Raw genomic sequence first — 21,219 nt, 5'->3', positions numbered from 1 at the left:
ACCCTCCACGCCCCCCCTCACCTCCCTCCCCTCCTCACCCTCCCCTCCCCTCCCACCCTCCCCACCCCTCCCACCCTCCCCACCCCTCCTCACCCTCCCCACCCCTCCTCACCCTCCCCTCCTCACCCTCCCCACCCCTCCTCACCCTCCCCTCCTCACCCCTCCTCTCCCCTCCTCACCCTCCCCTCTTCTCCCTCCCCTCCCTCCTCTCCTCACCCTCCCCTCCTCACCCTCCCCTCTCTCCCCTCCTCACCCTCCCCTCCCCTCCTCACCCTCCCCTCCCCTCCTCACCCTCCACTCCCCTCCTCACCCTCCCTTCCTCACCCCTCCTCACCCTCCCCTCCCTCCTCTCCCCTTTTCCCCTCCTTGCCCCCCCTCCTCTTCCTCCCCCCCGCTACTCTCCCTCCCCCTCCCCTCCTCCCCCATTCAATGTTATGGTCACCAACACACGTGGAAGTCATGCACACAGACGGCATTCAAACAACAACACACACGTGTAGATAGGAAAGAGGAGGACCACAATGTTACTACTGTACTATCTCAGCAAATGCAGATTTTTTTTTTGCCCATGCAGATTTTACGAAAAGCATATCACTAAATTTGGCCCTTTGGGTAATTTTCTCTCCATTGTTGACTCTTTGGGAGTAAGGTGTGGTTTAAGGGGGTACAAATGCAACATTAGATGTACACTTTGAAGTCGTGAGCGTTTTCGACACTGAACAATCTTTGATGCTAACGTATTGGATATTCATGAACTCCAGCCTTACATGTTAACCGCGATGTTACTTTGCAGCATTGTACAACAACGTTGGTCTTGCAATACACACACACAGCTAACAGAATGAGGCGTAACCCCTGCCCGCCGCCACCAAGAAAACGTTTTGCAATGAGAATGTTTCAGAGGTTTTATTGCAATAGAAATTCACACAGTGATGTAGTTTGGCGATAACCATGACCAATTATCCCCTCGTTTGTTTCTAACTTTCTGCGATCCGAGGGCTGGTTGCATATTCAGATGAGAATGATGAAAACCGGCAAATGAAACTGGACAGCCAGCACATACCTACTGCACATACCTACTACAGCACATACCTACTACAGCACACACCCACAGCACACACCTACATCACAACATTTGAATTAAGATGACCACAGCGCAATTCTTCACGAACAGGTTTTTTGCATAATTCACAAAGGTCGCGTGCATTCTGCACATGCTACTGTGTGTCCGTTGAAGGTTATGGCGCTATTCTCTTCCCTCGTGTCGGATATTTCTCGCTCCTTAAAGACTTGATGGATTTGGGATCCACGGTGGAAAAACAATGGCGAGATCGACACGGAGATCAGGAGCAGAATAAACGAAGAATGGACAAAGTGGAGGAAAAGTGAGTGAAGTGGTGTGCAGGAAGTCAAAGCCAATTCACCTTCAGGGAATAGCGAACAGGGCAGTGATAAGTTCAGCATTCATATGGCTCGGGCCGCTGAGCATGGAAGAAACGGCTGGCGAACGTGAAGAGGGTGATGGGAGATGAGAACGCCGAGATTAATGTGTGAGGAAAGTAGAAAACATCGTGATTTGCCTTTCGTGACTGCAGGAATCCATACTCTTTGGTTCTTTCGGTAAAGTCACATAGGTATAAAACCTTTTAAAACAGTCTGCCTCAGCAGCAGACCATGCTTTCCCACCTGATGGACGCTTGTGTTGCGCCCGGAACGTCGTGATTTATTTTATACCTACGTGATTTTACCGAAAGAACCAAAGAGTATAGAAAACATCGTGTGAGACGCAGGGGGTTTGGGTGATGGGAGCACGGCCAAGAGAAAAATTGAGTGAGAATAGACCGAGGTGGTTCGGACAAGTGACCAGCTGATCGGAAGACGACGTTGGAAAGAGTTCTGAACGTGCCAGTCGAGGGAAAGAGACAAAAAGGCGAAGAAGACGCGGCGACAAAGTTACCGACAAGGACGTGAGAGCATGCGGCGGCGGCGGTGGCGGCGGCGGCGTTACTGTGGACGGCGATGGGTCGAAGGCTGGAGAGAGACTCGGAGAGCGGAGGCCACCTCGTGGGACAAACGTTCCGTGGAACAAGATAAAAGGTTAAAAATGGGTGCAGCACCTCCACACGGCCTTTGGGCTGCCTTAATTGGGCTCGCCATTTGAAAGCAGAATACGCTGCACTTAGTGGTGGGCGGGGGGGGTGAAATTGCCATTGTTAAAGGTGACACAGCCAGTCTCAAAGCACACGCTCCTCAAGATCACATCTGGCTATGCAGCAGACTGAGCAGCGGTGGTCAAATTGCCTCCGAAATTAAAGCAATCTCCTTGATGAACAACTTCACCTCCGCATACTCCCGCTGCTTCAGCCCATCTGGCCAAACTGCTCTTGCACTCTAAGACCCAAATAGGATGGAGACCTCTTATGCCAAAACGCCACCACAATATTATCTTTGACATCATTGAGAATGGGTCATTAATTATGAAACGGTGCATGTCAGCTCCCATTGCTGTATCTTAAAGCAGGGAACTGTGAAACGGGGTCTATTATGAAGCAGTATTCTTCCCTAGTAAACCAAGCCGTCTTTACAATCGCCTTCAGGTCATTGTATGACAATGTTCATACAGCTTAACCCTACATTGTTGAAATGCATCCGCAAACATTAAGCAGATTGTTGACTCGCAAGAACGTGGAAGATTGAGATGGCTTGAGTAGGCCTTTGATAGAATAACGGGTAGATCTTAAGACTGGTGATAACTCCAAGACATACCTGAGCAGTGTACGCACAAAGGCAGCGCGTGTGTTATTTTCTGTGTCCACTTACGGAATACACGGGAGAGAAATGTGATTTGTAAACGAGAGCTCCCCTAAAACTGGGCACGTCGCGATTCGTGGTCACGATTCCCTTCAACAATCGATTCGTCTCGCTCGTACCATCTCGTTTGCATCATCACTAATACTATTTTCAATTGCCAGCTTGTACAATATACATTGCTCCAATTGTCCGTTACATTGGCAGGTCATTTGAATGAATCGTTACTAACCAATATCCATGTGCATGAAATGGATGTATCAGGCGAAAAAACCCCGCAAGTGACACACAGTAATTTTCCAGCCTAAATCCTGCCATTTCACATGGACACCTGAGGCCTGCACTCCCCTCACAGCTTTTATTTTATCCAGAAATTGTTACAAGAGGCTGCGGTTTTCTGGTAACACAGAGTGGGCAAGAGGGTAGTGTCTCAAAAAGCCATTGTTGCACTGCACTTCTATGCCCCTACATCTCTGCTCCCCACCTCCAAAAACCCACGTGGCCTACACAGTGTAGGAGTCCATCTAGCAGTTCATTGATAAAAGGTCTGCCCCTGTACATCCGAGACAATGACACGAATGTGTACCACTTAAACTTCTCATACTGTACTCCTGCTCCCCTACCTTAAATCATATTATTTTATATCCTATATTATGCAAAATTAATATATATTTCAAATTTGATATTTACAAACATTTTTTTCTGACACAGCTATAGATTCTACCCAACGTAGAATAATTAAATGGCATCCATCTCATGAATACGGAATCTCTGAGAAAACTTTAGTACCACACCGATGACCATTTCACCTCTGAATGCATCCGATTTGATCAGATCTCAAGGCTAAGCAGGGTTGACCACTTGAATGGCAACCGCCAATCATAAAACATGTCACATGCTGCTTCAGAGCTATCTTGCGAACATCTATTGTTGTACTTAACCATGCTCCCCATGTATGCGCTCAACACCTCCTCCAACGCACACTGACCGGCGACGTGAAGTATAGTCCACACGGTGTGGGGAGGGGCCCCCAACCCGCAGTGGATTGACAAAGGTCTGCACATGCTACAAATGGAGGGCCGATTTTGTTCCGACTTAAAAATATAATAGCCTTATCCAGAGACTGATGGTATGGGGAAAGGGTGGGGCTATCTGAGTAGTGGGTGGGGTTGTCAGTGGAGTGAGTGTGGCCTATGACCAACGTGAGAAAGAGCCAATCGGCTCACTGTGTGCACTGGGATGGTGACCGAGCGGGCTTGGCGATGTAAAAGTGGGAGGCGCTGACGGTTGCAGGGGGTCCTGTCTCGTTCATCACCGCGTGTCCCCGGTCGAGTCTCCCAGAAACGCTGCGGCTTTCGATGCGCGCGCACGGGTGTACACGCGCGCAGCAGAGCGATAAGGGGACACCGCTTGCTTGGCGGCGTGCGAGCGGCGCTCCTCAGCTGGGCTCCTCCATGGCGCTGACGACAGGAGGTTTTTGCGCGAGGGAGAGAGGGGTCCGCCCCTCCGCGTCCTCCGCGTTGAGCAGCCCGGCTGTGCGCAGTGCGCGCACGCACTCCGCGCGCTGAGCCGCGCACGCCACGTGCAGCGCTTGCCGCCATTCGGGGAGGCAGGCGGCAGAGTTTCAGTGAGGTCGCGGCGTGATGAGGTCGAACTCGTTGCACACAAAGTGTTTGCCATAAATGAACCGCAATACTTTACTGATCTCATCAAGGAGCATAAACCATCACGCAAACTCTGGTCATCCTCGCAGCGGCTTTTGGTTGGCCATCAAACAAAGACGGTTACTGAATCAAACGCTTTCTGATGCGCTTCTGTGGCCGTCTGGAACGCTCTTCCTTCCGATTTTGTGTCTAGTTTGTTTTCCTTCCCATGCACCTCCAATTAGTATGGTTGACTACGTATGGTGCGAAAGAAGTTCAACATATATACATGTTGAACACTGCACTCTCTACATTGCACTCAGACCTTGCGCAAAGAGGTCTTCCTTGCTGAAGATATTTGCTTGCATTACGTGCCTCTCGCCTGGTTGTAATTCTCAAAAACACATTTTTTGTATTGACTTCTTGCACGTAGGATTTAGAGGTGCTCACCAATTGGTTCATGTCGGAATATAGTGCACCATGCATTCATTAAACAAGAAAAATCATGCAAATGAGTGGATTCTGTAACACTTTCTAAATAGCGTCTGCCCTCAACAGTACTTCATAAGCAGTACGGAAGCTGTCAGGGCAAAACGTTGTTTAGATAATTGCGCTTAATCCTTTTTGCTCTGAATTGTGCCTCCAAGTGTTGGGCAATCCTTTGATTAGACTGGTCAGCTTTCAATAGGACAAACCTCTAATAACAACACAACTTTCAATTTTAATGTAATCTCCACTGAATTATCTCTACGAGGGCAGTCATGACCAGATTTTACAGATGGACAGATGAACAGACGGCCAAACGGACAGAGCTGATGCTTTCAAGCTTTCGACCTTAACCTGAAAGCGGTAAACACAAGCCAATCATTAAGCCAAGGCAACCCATTTTAATTCTTTAAAACTCGCTGTTTGAAAGCGTGAATGCATTAGCTCTGTCCGTGTGTCTGTCTGCAACAAGGACGCACGATTACTCTCACAGAGATGATCTAATTTGGACAAAATTTTAAGAAAAAGTTTCATTTACTATCAGGGACTTATCTGTCTTGAAGCAAGCATATTATTCTAGGTATTGCCCAAGACCCTTAGACCCATATCAGTGCTAAAGACACACACGTTGTCTCGCTGGTGTCCCGGCCTGACTTGCCAAGCCTCGCTCTCCAGGGCCTACCGTTCCTATGCCCTGGGCGCGGGCGCTACCTTGACTACCGCTAACCAATTACCGCACTTGCGAGGACAAATGCACGTTGGAAAAGCGTTACGGAATCAATGCATGAGTATGGTTTATTTTCTTCCTCTTTGTTAATTTGTAAGCGGCTGCTGTGTTGTGGCTGGCTTACCGGTCCTGCCTTTGGCGTCCGTGGCGTGCAGGTCGGCCCCCAGGGAGCGCAGAGTCTCTATGGCGCTTACGTGTCCCTCCTGCAACACGGCAGAAGACACGCAGAGCGTTACACAATCGGGGGGCGGGGGGGCGGGACAGCCGCGGAAAATTACACGACACCTCCACCGCTTCGGCAAACACTGCACCCCCGCTCGTCAGCAATTTAGCGTGCCGCTAATTAACTCGGTCACACGCCAAAGCGGTCACGCTCCTCAGGTGGGCATTGTACAGCGTTCATCTCTCCCCGTTTATAGCCCCTCTGAGGCAGTGAAGGAATATCCTCCTTTAACAGAGGGAGAGAGTCGATCCATCTATCCTAAGTCTATCCATAGCTCAACCACCATCACCTTCGCACAAGCGGTGCTCGTTAGGTTTACCCCCCCCCCCCCAACGGGCAAAGGCGCGGGATGACCCCCACCCCAACGAGGAGCTTTACTTGCAACGCTTAAGACCGGAAGTTGCATGTCACTGTTGCACCACCTCTCCAAACGCGTATGCACGCAGACATTACTGTTGGTTGGCCACCTGTGCAGCACGTTCGACATTTGCACTTCACGTAGAATTCCCATATGTCATCATAATCGGCCACACGAGCCGATTTCATCGCCCCGTCAGCGGCATGTGCGTTGAACTTCTTTCGCACCGTATGTAACCAACCGTGCTAATCGGTGGTGTGCGAATGTCGTGAAAACCAAGATCGCAGCGAATTGAGAAATTGCAATTGCAGAAACCCTAGGCCACGCAGCTCTTTAAGGACCACTTCGTGACATGATTGATTAAGGACCGCCATCTCGTATTCACGTGTCATTGCGGCTCTTGACATATCGGCAAGCGATCGAACAAAGACAGTCACTGCATCGCGCGCTTTCGGATGTGCTTCTGCAGCCGTCTGGAACGCTCTTCCTTCTGATATTAGGAAGCCACTGGAGCTATGCACTTTTACATCGTATAGATTTAAAACTCATTTCTTTCTAACAGCTTTTCGTCTTTAGTTTGTTGTCCTTTGCCCGCACCTCCGATTACCACAGTCTGCTACGTAAGTGCGAAAGAAGTTCAACATACATACAATAGGTATTCAGGTTTTTTATTGTCCAATTGGGAAAAAAAATGACGATTCCTGTTATTTTGAGTGCTGACCCCTGCCCCTTGGGCCAATGGGGCGACCGGGGCCGACGGAGCGACCTTCCCCGCTCACCTTGGCGGCATAGTGCACGGCGCAGAGGCGGGCGCGGGTGTCTTGCACGTTCACGTCCACGCCCAGCTCCTCCACGAGGAAGCGGAGAGCGTCGAGCTGGCAGGTGACGGCGGCCAAGTGCAGCGCCTGGGCGCCCACGGCATCGGTGGCGTTCACGGCCGACTGCCCCAACGACGAGATAAAACGAATATTCACTAATCTGTCTATAGATCTATGTTTATTTTACCAGGTAAGGCCCCACTCTGTGGGTTGGGTCAGGTCACATTCATCGCGGGTCACCGGAAGGTCACCCACGATGAAGCGACCGTGACCTTTTCTTTCATTTCAGACCTCTCCTCTAACTCTGTCTCAACAGAAGTGTCTGTAAACAGGGCGGCGCTACATTTCAGACGATTTGAAACGCGCATTTTTCCACTTCCATTTTGCGTGAAAAGTTATAACGCCATCCAAACACGTACGTAAATTATTGATTTTGTTGCTGTTGGCTGGTGCGGGTCTGGTTGCGGGTAAAAAAACGGCGTTGAAGCGGGTTTCGTGTTCGGCAAGATCCGGCAAGAGGCAGGTCGGATTGCCAGTCAAATAGTTAGGCCCATTGCAGGACTGTGATCGCAGGGTATGTGCCCCACCTAGTGTGGATATGGGGAACTTCAACGTACTTCAGACGTAGTTCTGCTACATCATCTTCCGTGCCAGCCTGCGTACGCATCTCACGTGTTATCGCGGATTGTGCTTTACTGTATTATTTATTATGAAACGTGATTTTTCCGTAACGCGTTGTTCTTCAGGAACACAACTACTACAGCTTTATAGGAGAACAGCGTATCGATTTAGGAAAAAGAAAGCACCTTGCAGAGCCACACCGGAACCCACAGTACGGGCGGGCCTCTGGCACGCGCAGCGGAGATTCGTGGATGAGCTTACCTGGCGGATCAGCTCACCTGGTGGATCAGCTCACCTGGTGGATCAGCTCACCTGGTGCTTCTCCAGGAGCAGCCGAGCCACGTCCAGGTGGCCATGTCTCACCGCGTCCACGAACGGGGTCACGCCGCAGCTGTCACGGCCGTCGGGCACAAACGCGCACCTACAACCCGCGCGCGAGGGTTCACATCACTTGCCGGTCGCTTGACTCCACCTTGCTTCACATCTCAATCGCTATAATGGTCAGCGTTGGTGGGGTTTTTTTGCTTAGGGGAACCCAAGCGCCTGTCCCCTGTGTGGCACAAGGTGAAGCAGTACCGGCCTGAAAGGGGGGCATTAGTCTGTCAGGAGGGGGCCATGTTGCTGTTGGTTAATCCAATAATTCGCTGTCAATTTTTCGAATTTTGCAAATCTGGACGATGACGCTGGTGCACATGGCCTAGTCTTATTGTAAATGTCTTTATCGTCCAATGTGAAGCTGTATATGTATGGTCCATACACCCGCCGTCTTAACCAAGACTTTGTTTTATTCAGCCTTGTTTACCGAGGAAATCCACCGAGTCTCAAGACCTTGCAATCCGAGCTGAGTATTTACAGATCAAATTTCAGCACTGCAGCTGTTTTGGGCAATACGGGGGGGGGGGTTGAGCTATGGGAGAAAATAGGAGAACCTGGGGAAACCCATTCAGAACGGGGGGAGAACAGAAAATGCACGCTCCACACGCGTTAGGAATCGAACCCAGGTACATCTTGCTCCGAGGCAGGAGTGTTACCACAGCACTACCCTGCCTCACAAACCTTGACCGGCACCCGTGCAAGAAGTGGGAAATGCCCCCCCCCCCCCCAATCTCACTCGTGTCACCGTCAGTGACGTGGATGATGCAACTGAACATACAAGAGCGCGCATCGTCAAATGAGGCCACGTCATCCCAACCGTTGGGATGCCTCCACTGGCTGCCAGGTCTATGTGGATCGTGCAGCGTGGGTGCACACAGCCTGGAGCCGACTGCTCGACTCAACTCACCTGTCCAGCAACATCTGCGTGACTTCCAAGTTGCCGTGCATGGCTGCAAACAAAGAGGGAAAAACAATTGATGTAAGAAATTGCTTTTTTTCCTCCAAATTTACTCTCGAATGTGTACGCCGTATGCTACAATCATTGTCAGTCATTGTCTATCAACTGCTGGATGAAGGCCATCCACCAGTTCTGCGATACCACGATCCGACCTCTCATTATCCCGTCCAGAGGCGATGTGCCCTACCCACGCCCGCTGAGTTAACAATGCGTTTCTCATGCGTTCCACGCTGTGCGTCTTAATATGTCCGTTGTTCTGTGCAATTCCAAGCGTGCATCTCTCCACGCCTGTCAGCGTTCAATCCATTTGTCCTGACTGGCAATATGCACCGATTGAGAATGGGGGTCCCCCTCCGGGCACGGTGGGGTACAAAAACATAACAATTGGTCCATTGGAACCTCATTTGCCAGTAAAAAATATAATTGTTTTTTTACCCTTCTATCTGGCAACAAAACTGACACCTTTTTTACAAGGAGTCATGTTTGCATAGGCCACAATACCTGCAGTCATAATGCAAACAAAAAACATAACTCTGATAATGTGCACTGTCCTTGAAGTTGATTGGTCTACACCCGAGACTAGGCTCTAAGGAAAGCTGTCTCGGGTGTGGACCAATCAACTTCAAGGACAGTGCACATTATCAGAGTTATGTTTTTTGTTTGCATTATGACTGCAGGTATTGTTGTCTATGCAAACATGACTCCTTGTAAAAAAAAGGTGTCAGTTTTGTTGCCAGATAAAAGGGTAAAAAAACAATTATCATAACAATTGGTGTTAACCCTATCTGGCAATAAAACAGGAGTTGTGTTAAGATGTTCAAACTCCAAATAGAAACCTTTTTTGCAAGGAAGTTACTGCATTAACCACACACGGTGCTTGTGGTGAACATGCAAACAAAAACATGCTCTGATAATGATTAATGTGTGGCATTGTCTTTGAAACTGATTGGTCTACACCAGAGACAGCCTTCTTTAGGGCCTAGTCTCACCAGTGCCAGACCAGAGAACGCCAAAAGGCGAACAGCACAAAAGGCAAACAGTTTTATTGCCAGAAAGGGTTCAAACCTATTCTTATTTTATCAGACTTTGATACCGGCAATTTCAGATTTTCAAAAGCACTCAAAACCTACTAATGTCTGTCTCTTTGTTTCGACATATTCATTTCAGTCAGCCGTCGTAACCTGTCCGAGGTACACAGACTTTGTTGTTTTCCAGTTGTCTCTCACACAGATGTCTTCATCATATCATACCTGTCAACGCATGCAGTTTACCCATATTCTTGTACAGGTCAATTGAGTAAAAAAGAAATGTGTCTATTTGTTTGTATTTCTCCTTTGTGATGGGACTATTTAGGATGGACTTTGAGATGTCTAAGGGCACGGGGTGACCAATAAGTTCTGAATTGGTCTGTATTAATGTACGCACTGTTAAAGGGTTGACAGGTATGTGCCATTTGTTGAGTCAACTTGTTGTCAAATTTATACTGAGCCCAAGTTCGCAGTTTATTTTATAAAATTAGGCTGCAGTGTGGCACAGTGGTAACACGTCTGCCGTGCAGCAAATGGGACCTGGGTTCAATTCCTGATTCGGGTACCTTTCAGTGTGCAGTTTTAGTGTTTTTCCCTATCTTGTATGGGTTTCCTCCTATAGCTAAACTGGCACACAATGTTAACTGCTATTGGCCAAAATATCCCAATGATGAAATATTATCTGCAAATTACTCAATTGGGGTTACGCATTGCAATGTCGCCCGCCCCTCCCCCCCCACTGAGAAAAACTGGGGAGGGCCCTCCTTAAAAATAAAATCTTGTGAGGCCTATCCTAGGTAAACAAGCACAAAAATAACACTACTCACGACATTTCCTGCAGTTGCATCACTTTAATTCGGCAACGATGTAACGAGATAAACAAGTTCATAATAAAGGGTTTTGAGTTAGATCGCGCAAGTATAAATGTTGCCACACTGCCCGGCGTGGTGGAAGTATGACGCAAATCAATACTATTCTGGCAAATCGCCCGATGATGCTGGATGTAATTACCAGCGAAACGTCGTACTTAGGTTGTAAATGTTGTGGATTCACTCTCTGAAGTAGTAACTATTTGGCGTTTTGTTTACGCGACAAATCCCTTCCTGATTGGCTGTGTCGGGTGGTGGAGGGTTTCGACACACGCGATCTGACCCAAAAACCTTTATTATGAATAACAAGGGCACGGGTCATGACGTCGCCACCGCCGCCAGGTTAAGCGGGTGTAGGCCCAGGCCGGGCTACCGGAGGTGTGGAGCGGAGTGCGGCCCACAGAGCTGCACGTGTCCCACGCTGCGGGCGACGCATCCAGCAGAGCGCCCACCACCGCCGAATCGCCCGTGCGGCACGCCACGTGCAGCGCGCTCCAGCCGTCCTTGTTGCGCACCGACAGGCTGGCCCCGTGCGCCAGCAGCTCGCGAACCACGTCCAGCGAGCCGGCACGGGTGCAGGCCATCATCAGCGGCGTCCTGGGGAAAGGAACAAAAAAAGCCAAGGCAGTTAACATCCCGCCGCGGTGTCTAGATGTTAACTGCCTCGCCTGGTATACAGGAGGTCGTGCGTTCGATCGGGACCCTGATGCCTGCTGTATATTTGAGTTTGCATGTTCTCCCCGTGGTCGCGTGGCTTTTCCTCCGGGTCCTCTGGTTTTTTTTAACTTTACATTTAGAAACGTGAGTTTAAGAGTATGTGGCTGCTATAACTTTACACATAAGCCACTTAGTTCAGCTATCATTTGTGGCCAGGTCGATTCTGAAACATGAGCGATATAACTCAGTAGGCCTTACCTGGTGAATAAAAAAATCAAGTTTAATAATTTTCCACTGGCACATCCAAGCACTGTATGGGCGTTTTTTTGCCACTGGTTATTTGCCATTCTGAGCCAGAAACCAACCATACGGTACCTTTAAATGCGAGCCTCACGTGACATCCGAATCCGACTTGACTTGACTGTGTATTCACACATTAAATGGGAATTTTGGTTTAGAAGATGGCTCTCAGTGGATCTGTATAACCCCTTTTCCCACCGGTACATCTCTGAACCGGGCCTGCAACAGGGGTCCTCACAATTTCCTGCTGGATAATTGCCATGACCAAACTGAAGCCTCTGGACAACTGTGAAAAAAAAAGAGCTTCACAGCTCATCGGATTTCTCCGCTCTAAATACAACATGACGATTGTGACATCTGCCCGATACCGGCTGGGGTTTACGCAGAGGGCCAAGGGTGACGACGTGACGTGAGTCAAGTCGTGGGGCTGCGGAGAGCACTGCAGTAAAAATCCGTTGTTGTGCTGCACTCCTATGCTCCCACGTCTTTGTATCACCGACCCAAACTGGAGGTATGACGCAAATAAACACATCGTTCGCGGGCCGTTTTCCAACGCGTTTGCCTGGCGTGGCCGTCCCTAGTGGGGCAATGATGACACGTGTAACGTGAAATCTCGGCGCGTGTTGAGCCCACACGGCCTGCGTGTGTCCCCCAAGCTGCGTGTGTACCCCAAGTCTGCCAGATCCCCCATCCCGAACTCCAACCCTAGGCTGCCATCTCCCCACCCCCCCAACCCACCATCTCCCCACCCCCCCAACCCACCATCTCCCCACCCCCCCAACCCACCATCTCCCCACCCCCCAACCCAACCCACCATCTCCCCATCCCCCCAACCGAACCCACCATCTCCCCACCCCACCCTGCCAACCCAACCCACGATCTCCCCACCCCCCCAACCCACCATCTCCCCACCCCCCCAACCCAACATCTCCCCACCCCGCCAACCCACCATCTCCCCACCCCCCAACCCAACATCTCCCCACCCCCCCAACCCACCATCTCCCCACCCCCCAACCCAACCCACCATCTCCCCATCCCCCCAACCCAACCCACCATCTCCCCACCCCACCCTGCCAACCCAACCCACGATCTCCCCACCCCCCCAACCCACCATCTCCCCCCCAACCCACCATCTCCCCACCCCCCCAACCCAACCCACCATCTTCCAACCCCCCCAACCCACCCCACCATCTCCCCACCCCCCCCAACCCACCCCACCATCTCCCCACCCCTCCAACCCAACCCACCATCTCCCCACCCCCCAACCCAACCCACCATCTCCCCACCCCCCCAACCCACCATCTCCCCACCCCCCCAACCCAACCCACCATCTCCCCACCCCCCCAACCCAACCCATCATCTCCCCACCCCCCCCAACCCACCATCTCCCCACCCCCCCAACCCAACCCACCAGTCCGCCTGCTTGAGGCTGTCCACCCTGGCCCCGTGCCGCAGCAGCAGCCGCACGCAGGGCCCGTGCCCGCCCGCCGCGGCCTCGTGCAGGGCCCTCTTGTGCTCGCGGTTCGCGGCCTCGGGGTCGGCGCCGAGCGGCGGGGCGAGCAGCAGGGCGAGGAGGCGAGGCCGCCCCAGGCGTCCCGCGTAGTGCAGCAGGGAGTCGCGGGCAGAGCCCCTGCGCAGGGAGGCCAACCGGGACAGCCCGGCCGCGGCGGTGGCCTCCGTTGCTCCGGTGGTGGCCACAGTGGTGGCCCCGCTGGTGGCCACGTGCGTCCCGTCGGACAATTCTCGTGGCTGCAGCTGCTGCAGCTGCTGCAGGTGAATGGACAGCGCCACGGCTGCGGCGTCGTCACTTTCCTGGGCCAGTTTGAAGAAATATTCGTCATCTTCTGCCGGTGACATGGGCTCCTCCTCTGCTGTGTGTCGCGTGTGTTGTGTTCACGCCCCTGAACGCACGGACAGACACGTGCTGTGGGGCCGCTTCCTGCTGCCGTGGTTGTTGTTTTTGGTAACAGCCACTGCGCTCGGTCCACACGGTGATGACGAAACACGTGGATTGCCAGCTCCGCAACCAGCGTTGTCAGATCAGAGGGTTAAACACGCAGTCTTCGTTTTTTGGTGGTTAAATAACGTAAATGTCGTTAAACCCACCACACCCAATTAGTAAGGTTTGACACTTAAGCAAAACATGCCAATTCGTTACTTCTACAGCACACCGGTGTGTTGGGAGAGAAAATCCACGAAATGTGACGTCATTTATGGACGGCCCCATAGCGCGAGATGGAGGCCTCCAATACCGTATCGATCATCGGGGTCCGTTGACCATACTTCACCACGATGATGAGTGCACGTTGGTGGGATTCGGGGCGCAGAAAGCCACTGATGCGAGCCGTTGATGGAAATTAATTTTTTTGGTATCAGGATTCAGAGCGCGGTGGGCCAATCACTCCACCAGCACTTTCTCAACATGACAATATATTTGTGGTTTATATTTAGCTTGGTGAGAGTTTTTTTTTATTGCTGCGAGGAATTGTTTATTGCACCCGACGCCTTTGCTAGGCTGATTATGTAGAGTAAGGTTCTTTAACTGGTGGCTCCGTTAACGTTTGTTCGTGTCCCCGCACGTAACGATACACAAATCAGTGACATTAAAGACAAGTCACCGTGCAATTGTGGCCATGCAACACACACGACGGACCCAATAGTAAACCCATTGTCGTCTGCGCCTCCTCCTCCTCCACACGAACTCTCCCGAAGCTCGCAGAGCTCGACATTGGCATTGATAATAGCTCCGGAACATATCGCCATACGCAATAATAGTAATAATAGTGATATCACATCACATTGTCCGTCAGCACACACCAGGATCGTGTACCGCCCGAAAAAGTTGAACCCAGTTGTAGATGATACTGGTAGGAACCTCCTGATTACACCAGCCCACAGGGGATTATTGTGTCCGTCCGTCCGTCGTGAAGGGTGGGGCTGGGTGGGGAGGGGCTGGTCACCCCGTGGTGCCTTTATAAAACTCAACGTTTAACCTACTCATGCCGGTTTGTGCCCGCCCTCAGTCGGCCATATTTGCGGAATACACCACGCCGCCGTTGACCATGGCCATTGGCCGAGCAACCCAACGTTCCTACCAGCTCCCTCCGCAGGAATGTGTTTACATGGGCACCACTGCCACGACACCGCACACAGGGTATGCACATTTATTCATGGGCAAGACACATGCACGACCTGCATAAGTACTGTGAAATGCACATCAACCGGACGACGTTCCCGTAACACGAGGCATACATTAAACCAAATGGATACGCGCACGGGACGGCTGCAGGCCCGGAGGTGCCAGGTTCGATTCCCAGCTCAGCTTCCAGTCGTAACCTGGAGATGAAAGCGTGTTGCGGCACAGAACCGACCTCTGACCCCGCACTGCCGGTGCGAAACTTTTGACCCAAATTCATGTGGAGCCCAGGATGAGAATACTATTTAATTATTTGAACACCAATGTACAGATTAAATATTAAGATGTTCCCTTGTGTAAAAATTAGACCCCTGGGGTCAGATCACTATACTGTATAGTAGTACACAAATAATTTGCGTCCCAACCAAAATTTACTATGATAGCGGTTAGGGTGTCGACCCAAGGTTTATGAGAGCCTTGTTCAAATACGATTTTGTCTATACAGCTTTAAAGGTACAAGACGAATTGACGCCCAAAATAATTACAGGTTTTACAAGACAAATGACGAACACTACCTGGGGAGTTTGAACTAGTTGCGATGCAGTTCAATGTCTTATACTCTGATCCACGGGTCAGACGTTTACGGAGGTCAAATACTATCCCACACCAGCCTGAACCTGCAAAACTTAAATTAAAAAAGGCACAGTGTGTACCGTTTATTGTTTAATATGTATGTTTATGTGGGTATACATACACACAACGCGTGGATACACGTACACAGTGCTGCACATGTGGACTAGGGTGATGTCAATAAGGTTTGACAAGACAAAAAATACAATGATGTAATGATAGGCTTATTCTCGTTATATACAGGGTGTTTCAAAATGATGGACCCGATTTGAAATCGCTAGATCTCTGCAACCACGAACCGCCCATGAATGAAACTCTTACCACTTGACAGGGCGGGGCATAGAGTTTCAAATGATGACCGCGAGATGCCTCTCCCAGTGCACAAACAGCCCCTAGCCTCAGTCATTCGCAAGACGGTGACCCCACAACACAAGGGGCGTTTTGCGTTTTGCCGTTCAGTAATACCGAATCCGTAATTGCGGTGCAGCGTGCGTTTCAACGGCGTTTTGGCATTTTCGTCGTTGGTGCCGACAATTTGAGGAAGCAGGCTGCTGTTTCTGTAAGGGGAAGAGCACAGGGCGACCACGCACCTCAGAGGAAAACGTGAGACGCGTTTGGGACGAATTCAACTATCGTCTCGATGTTGTCCGTACAGCAGGTGGAGGGCACAGAGCATTTATAAAATGGTTAGTAAAACTTGATAACTCATTAAACCGTGTGTAACTTTGTGTGCAATTGTAACATGTTGCCATCGTGATATATACTGCTTTGAAATTGGGTCAATCTTTTTGAAACACCCTGGAAAGTAATCAACATTTGCATTGATGTTTGGTTATTCCTTCGTTAAAAATGAAGTCTGTGCACACCTAAATGTTTTATTCTCAAATCGTTTTGACCAGCCTTCGAATGTCTAAACTACACTATGCTATATACAGTATCATACACCTGGAGAGTTGTACGTTGCATGTGGAGCTGGGAGGATAAAGTCGATTCATTAACTTTTTCTTTTTAAAGTAGCCACTTGTGTTCGATTACTCAGGCGGCTTTGAAAATGGCAGCCGTCCCTACACCCTGCCTCCCCGAAGCCGGGAAACCCCTGAAAAGCCACGGCCAGCGTGACGTGGCTGATGCCGATTGCGTCACCAAGGCCCGACCCCCCACCACCTCCCGTCCAGCGGCACACGTGGGAATGCGAGGCGGAACGTGTTTTCCCCCTCCACAACTATTCTCGTGTATTTCGATTTAAAGCTTTCGTGACTGCAGGGATTCATCTTCTTGGTTCTTTCGGTAAAGTCACGTAGAACGGAAATAATAAAAGAATAAAAATAAAATATAATAAAATACAATTCTCACGACGTTTTGGCCACAACGCAAGCAGCCTTCCTCAGGTGAACAGGTCTGTGAGAATTGTATTTGATTGCGTTTTATTTTTATTATTTTATTATTTCCCTTCTACGTGACTTTACCGAAAGAACCAAGAAGATATTCTCGTGTAATCTGATTATTAGAGTAATCGCACCATTAACTGGCGGAGAGTAATCGACTACTTTAATAATCGACCAGTTCTTAGCTGCAAGTCTTTATGAACGTTTTTCGGGCAGTGGCTGTTGCAGACACAATAAACATTGACAACGGAGGAAGATAGATACGCACTCCAATGCTCATGCTGACCATACACGTTCCTCTATTACAGTATGCGACTTTGAAATGTCGCTTGCGAGAAGCCCTCCGAAGGTGCAATGTTCACGAATCCTGCACAACCTCGAGACGGCGCAGTGCGTTGAGATGAACCGCTGGCGATGCGTTGAACGCCACCGCATCATCACAGCGCCGGGTACGAGTACAGCCCCTTCTTGTCAATCCACTGCTAGAGGAGGGTCTCCCCCACTCCTGTGCGCGCCTTGCAGAGTTATTCGACCATACTCCACCGTTGCTTCTTTGTGGGTTTAAGGTGGGGCGCATCGAAGGGCGATAGATTTTGCTGTCCTGTACTGCCCTCTGCTGTTCACCACAAAGCCTCACAAGCCCTATGACAATCTGTGCATGGCGGTCACCCACCCAAGCACGATACAGGGTAATAGGCTTAACCCTGCGAAACTTCCGAGATCTGACGAAATTGGACACATTCCCGGCGATTGGGTCATCGGCAAATCACACCACCATAGGACTCGAACAAACCAGGCAGTCTGTTCACACACCAGTTTGCAACACCGCTCGCCGTTTACACAAAAGGTTGCGCCAGTTTCTTTCTTCCCATTCTAAATAAGCACCTTTTGCATGGAGAGCTGTCCCACGGAATTTATGCACAGATGCCGGGAACTCGAGTGCAAAATTGCTTTGACGTCCGACAAGGCAACTCTCCATCAGTCAGTATGACTCTCACTCAAAAACATATAATATAAAATAAAACTAACTCAGCGTGGAAACGTAAACATGAGCAGCGTGAAGTCAACACGATTATTACACATCGCCGCTGCATGCACCACAGATGTGTGCAGCTGCTGCATACGTTTCATCTACAACTGTGAAGTCGAGTCTTGCACTTCTGTGAAGCTTCAGAATAATCCGTGCCGTTAGCGTATAAAAACAGAGCGCACACAAAGCACACACACACTGGTTTCGAGGCCCCAGTCCTTGGAACTCATCTCTGTTCAGCAGATTTAGAACTCTTCCCAAATGGCTAAATGGTCAACGGAAATGGCAGCTTTGTATTTTGACGCGTTGCATTTTAACATACTTTCGTCAGGGAATTAAATCATATAAAATCAGATTGTTCACCACACTGCCTTTTTTATCTGAACGCAAACATTAACCATTAGAGGCAAATTACAATTATGAATTATCATGAACTGTGCACCTCAATGCAATTTTGTTGGGGCTCAAAAGACTACCCAAAGGTTTGAGCTATACTTAATCGGGTCGCAGTGGCAGAGCAGCTGTGGAGGATGCAGGAGATGCAACTTCACCTGGACCCAAAGGCCGGGGGGGGGGCGAGGCACCAGCTACGGAGAGGCGGCGATATTGAAAAGAGGGCCCCAATTAATTCCTTGCACCAGGAGCCAAACGCAACCCTCGCTATGCCACTGTTATTTTTGTAAATGAAACTGAAACGAATGTTCTGTAACATGCAAAATATCAAGATATTACACCGACTTTGAACTCATACAATACTGCTTTGTATAGCTACCATATATATAACCCATTAAATCCCATACAGTATACCAGAATAATTATGCAATTGTGCAGCATCAATAGAACACTCATTCTAACGCTGTCAAGCGGAACAGTTTGCAATGCGTGCCAATTTGTAATGCCATCGTTATTATCGGTCGATTAAGCCAAGCTGCCGCTAGGCTCCATGCGTAACCAGAAGTGGATCGTACAAGTACACCACCTGTAGCATGGCAAACATTATCAAGCTGTTGAGAAAATTAATTATCCAAGCTTGTTCCTGCATGAGACAGGGAATTATAAAGACTGCTACTTGCTCACCACGCTGGATATAAACCAAAAAAATACGAGTGCTACCACTGCAAAGACCGTTTTCGAGGTTGTGCTGTCCATCGCTTCGATGTGCTTTCGGGTTGAACCACGTGCCAAATGACACACGGTACAACGTGAGAACACATCGGAGAGACACGAGGACTGGGCTCGGGTGCAAGCGGGGATGACAGTTTTAGACAAAACCAAAAGCTTAAAAGAAAAGACAACCGCAATAGGTATAGATTACGCCGTCACACAAGGAACCCAGATTCAACCGTTGTCGTGGTCGGAAAAGAAGCTGTCGCCTTTCCTCCGACAGCAGCTTCTCACTTGAGAGAATAGGCAGATAGAGAATGCAGCTCGTAACTTCACTGCCATTACCCGGATGTTGCCACGTGAAATATCCGCCACATCAGCACGTACAGTGTATCGGCATGATTTATACGAAGACACGATTTACGCAATGGTGTTAACCGCATAACGTAGCAGACATGGTGAGGCAATATAAAAAAAAACCGTGATAAGCATACATCTGACCGCCACCCACAATTGGCATTAGCAATAACGTGGCATGGTTCAACACGGTGAGCTTACAAAACAGAGGTCAGCATTGCACATTACCTACACGTTTAAAATAATCGTTTCTTTTCAAACTGATATTATCGGTACAGTACTGCTACTGTAAAACGTGTTAATATAAAAAAAAACATGTAAAATACTGAGCGTGTAGTATTTGTTAGCATCACTGCCGTGTCACCATAGTGCCCAAAATGTACAAACGCAAGGTCAACACCAGTCGCGCTGGAGGTCACGTCGGCGCGCATTACAGCTGTAAACATTTAGCAATGGCGTCGTCACACGGTGTGCAAAAGCATAAAACGCGACAACAGCTCCGGCTTTCACTGAAAGTGGCGGCAGGCAACCCACGCCACTAAAAGCGATACCCCCCCCCCCCTCTCGGGACCGGGCTCGCGAGTGGCGAGTAATCCATCTCTCCACGAGCAGTTGCAACCGCAGAGTGCTGCAGAATTGTTGCCAGCGAGTACTGGATCAAGTCACGACGTCGGTGTGGCGAAACACGTGGGACGCTGCGGCGCGGTGCAGCCAGTAGTCCTTCAGCTATGCCACACGGTACATTGTGTAAAACAGGCCACCGCAACATGGGCTGGGGAAGAGTACTGGCCACATCGGCCCGAGAGCAGTCGGTGTCTTGCGACGATCGTTTTAACCTCTGCGCCATCAAGTATCGTGCCGCCGTTGCTAGTCCTTTCTTCGGGTGAGGAGATAAAAGTGAATCGGTCTCAGGAACTTCAGAGGTCCAAGGTCAGGCATAGATATTAATGGAGATTATACGAGCTGCACCGGCATATGAGCCCGTTGATGAACTTATAAAATAATGTTTCATACAGTCAATTCTCATCGACTGCCTACCCTCTCCTCCCTTCCCCTTTCGCTGTCCAACTCACCCCAGCTCTCAAGCACGTTCTGACTACAAGTAGTGCATTGTTAGCATGATTTTTCACCTTAAAATATGCAAAATGTCATTGTGAAACTGAATGAAAGTTTTGATCGCACTGGAAATGAGTGTTGCGTAAGGCAATTAAAGAAAGTGATATATTGCCTGAATATATCAGCGGTGCAGACTTTGGAGCGGCTTAAAACGTCCTCCGTGAACAAGACTTCACACGCTCTAGTAAATTTTAAGTTTAAAAAGATGCAAACAGTAAATCTCAACTGAAATGATAAAGATTTCAAGAGGCTACATGTTGAAAGAAATCGTGACCATCTTCAGAATATTAGTACATGAAACACAAGCCGGACCCTTAAAACTCTCCAGACATTTAAAACTAGAAAATTATTTAAGACCACAACTGTGCTATTTCTCTAAATATTACAGCTATTGATGCGTCGAGCTAATCACGACCAGCTTCAGATTATGCGCAGAAGAGCGACTGTTCCTCCTCTGACATGTTGACAAATGAGGCTCTCAATGGAAATGCCAACTAAACCTCTTTTCTCAAACACCTACCACCAGGCATTATTAAATCCACTGTATTAATAACTTAACAAGACCTTTCTCTGAGCAATACACCATTCAA

The 21,219-nt window shown here is 49.5% G+C and overlaps 1 protein-coding gene across 1 annotated transcript; it reads right to left on the bottom strand.

Annotated features, from left to right (window-relative positions):
* Positions 1–891: 891 nt before the first annotated feature.
* ANKRD16 (ankyrin repeat domain 16) lies at positions 892–14,292 on the bottom strand. The gene is made up of 7 exons (XM_078598917.1): positions 13,283–14,292; positions 11,288–11,511; positions 8,967–9,009; positions 7,997–8,105; positions 7,025–7,186; positions 5,789–5,867; positions 892–4,398 (listed from the first exon to the last, which is right to left on the bottom strand). The coding sequence occupies exons 1-7, from the start codon at positions 13,726–13,728 to the stop codon at positions 4,247–4,249; spliced, it is 1,215 nt and encodes a 404-aa protein (XP_078455043.1). The 5' UTR covers positions 13,729–14,292; the 3' UTR covers positions 892–4,246.
* Positions 14,293–21,219: the final 6,927 nt, after the last annotated feature.

This window comes from Lampetra planeri, chromosome 11, assembly GCF_965212315.1.
Source record: "Lampetra planeri chromosome 11, kcLamPlan1.2.h2, whole genome shotgun sequence".
In the NCBI taxonomy this organism is placed as follows: domain Eukaryota; kingdom Metazoa; phylum Chordata; class Hyperoartia; order Petromyzontiformes; family Petromyzontidae; genus Lampetra; species Lampetra planeri.
This window is presented reverse-complemented; position numbering and strand designations above follow the sequence as displayed.

Excerpts from the sequence above, each read along its gene's own strand:
- ANKRD16 (XM_078598917.1), bottom strand. The coding sequence starts at position 13,728 with ATGTCACCGGCAGAAGATGACGAATATTTCTTCAAACTGGCCCAGGAA. Across the intron at positions 7,187-7,996 it reads TGCTCCTGGAGAAGCACCAG|TCGGCCGTGAACGCCACCGA; the intron begins GTGAGCTGATCC and ends TCGTTGGGGCAG. Across the intron at positions 4,399-5,788 it reads GGACGCCAAAGGCAGGACCG|CGCTGCACGTGGCGTGCGCG; the intron begins GTAAGCCAGCCA and ends AATGGCGGCAAG.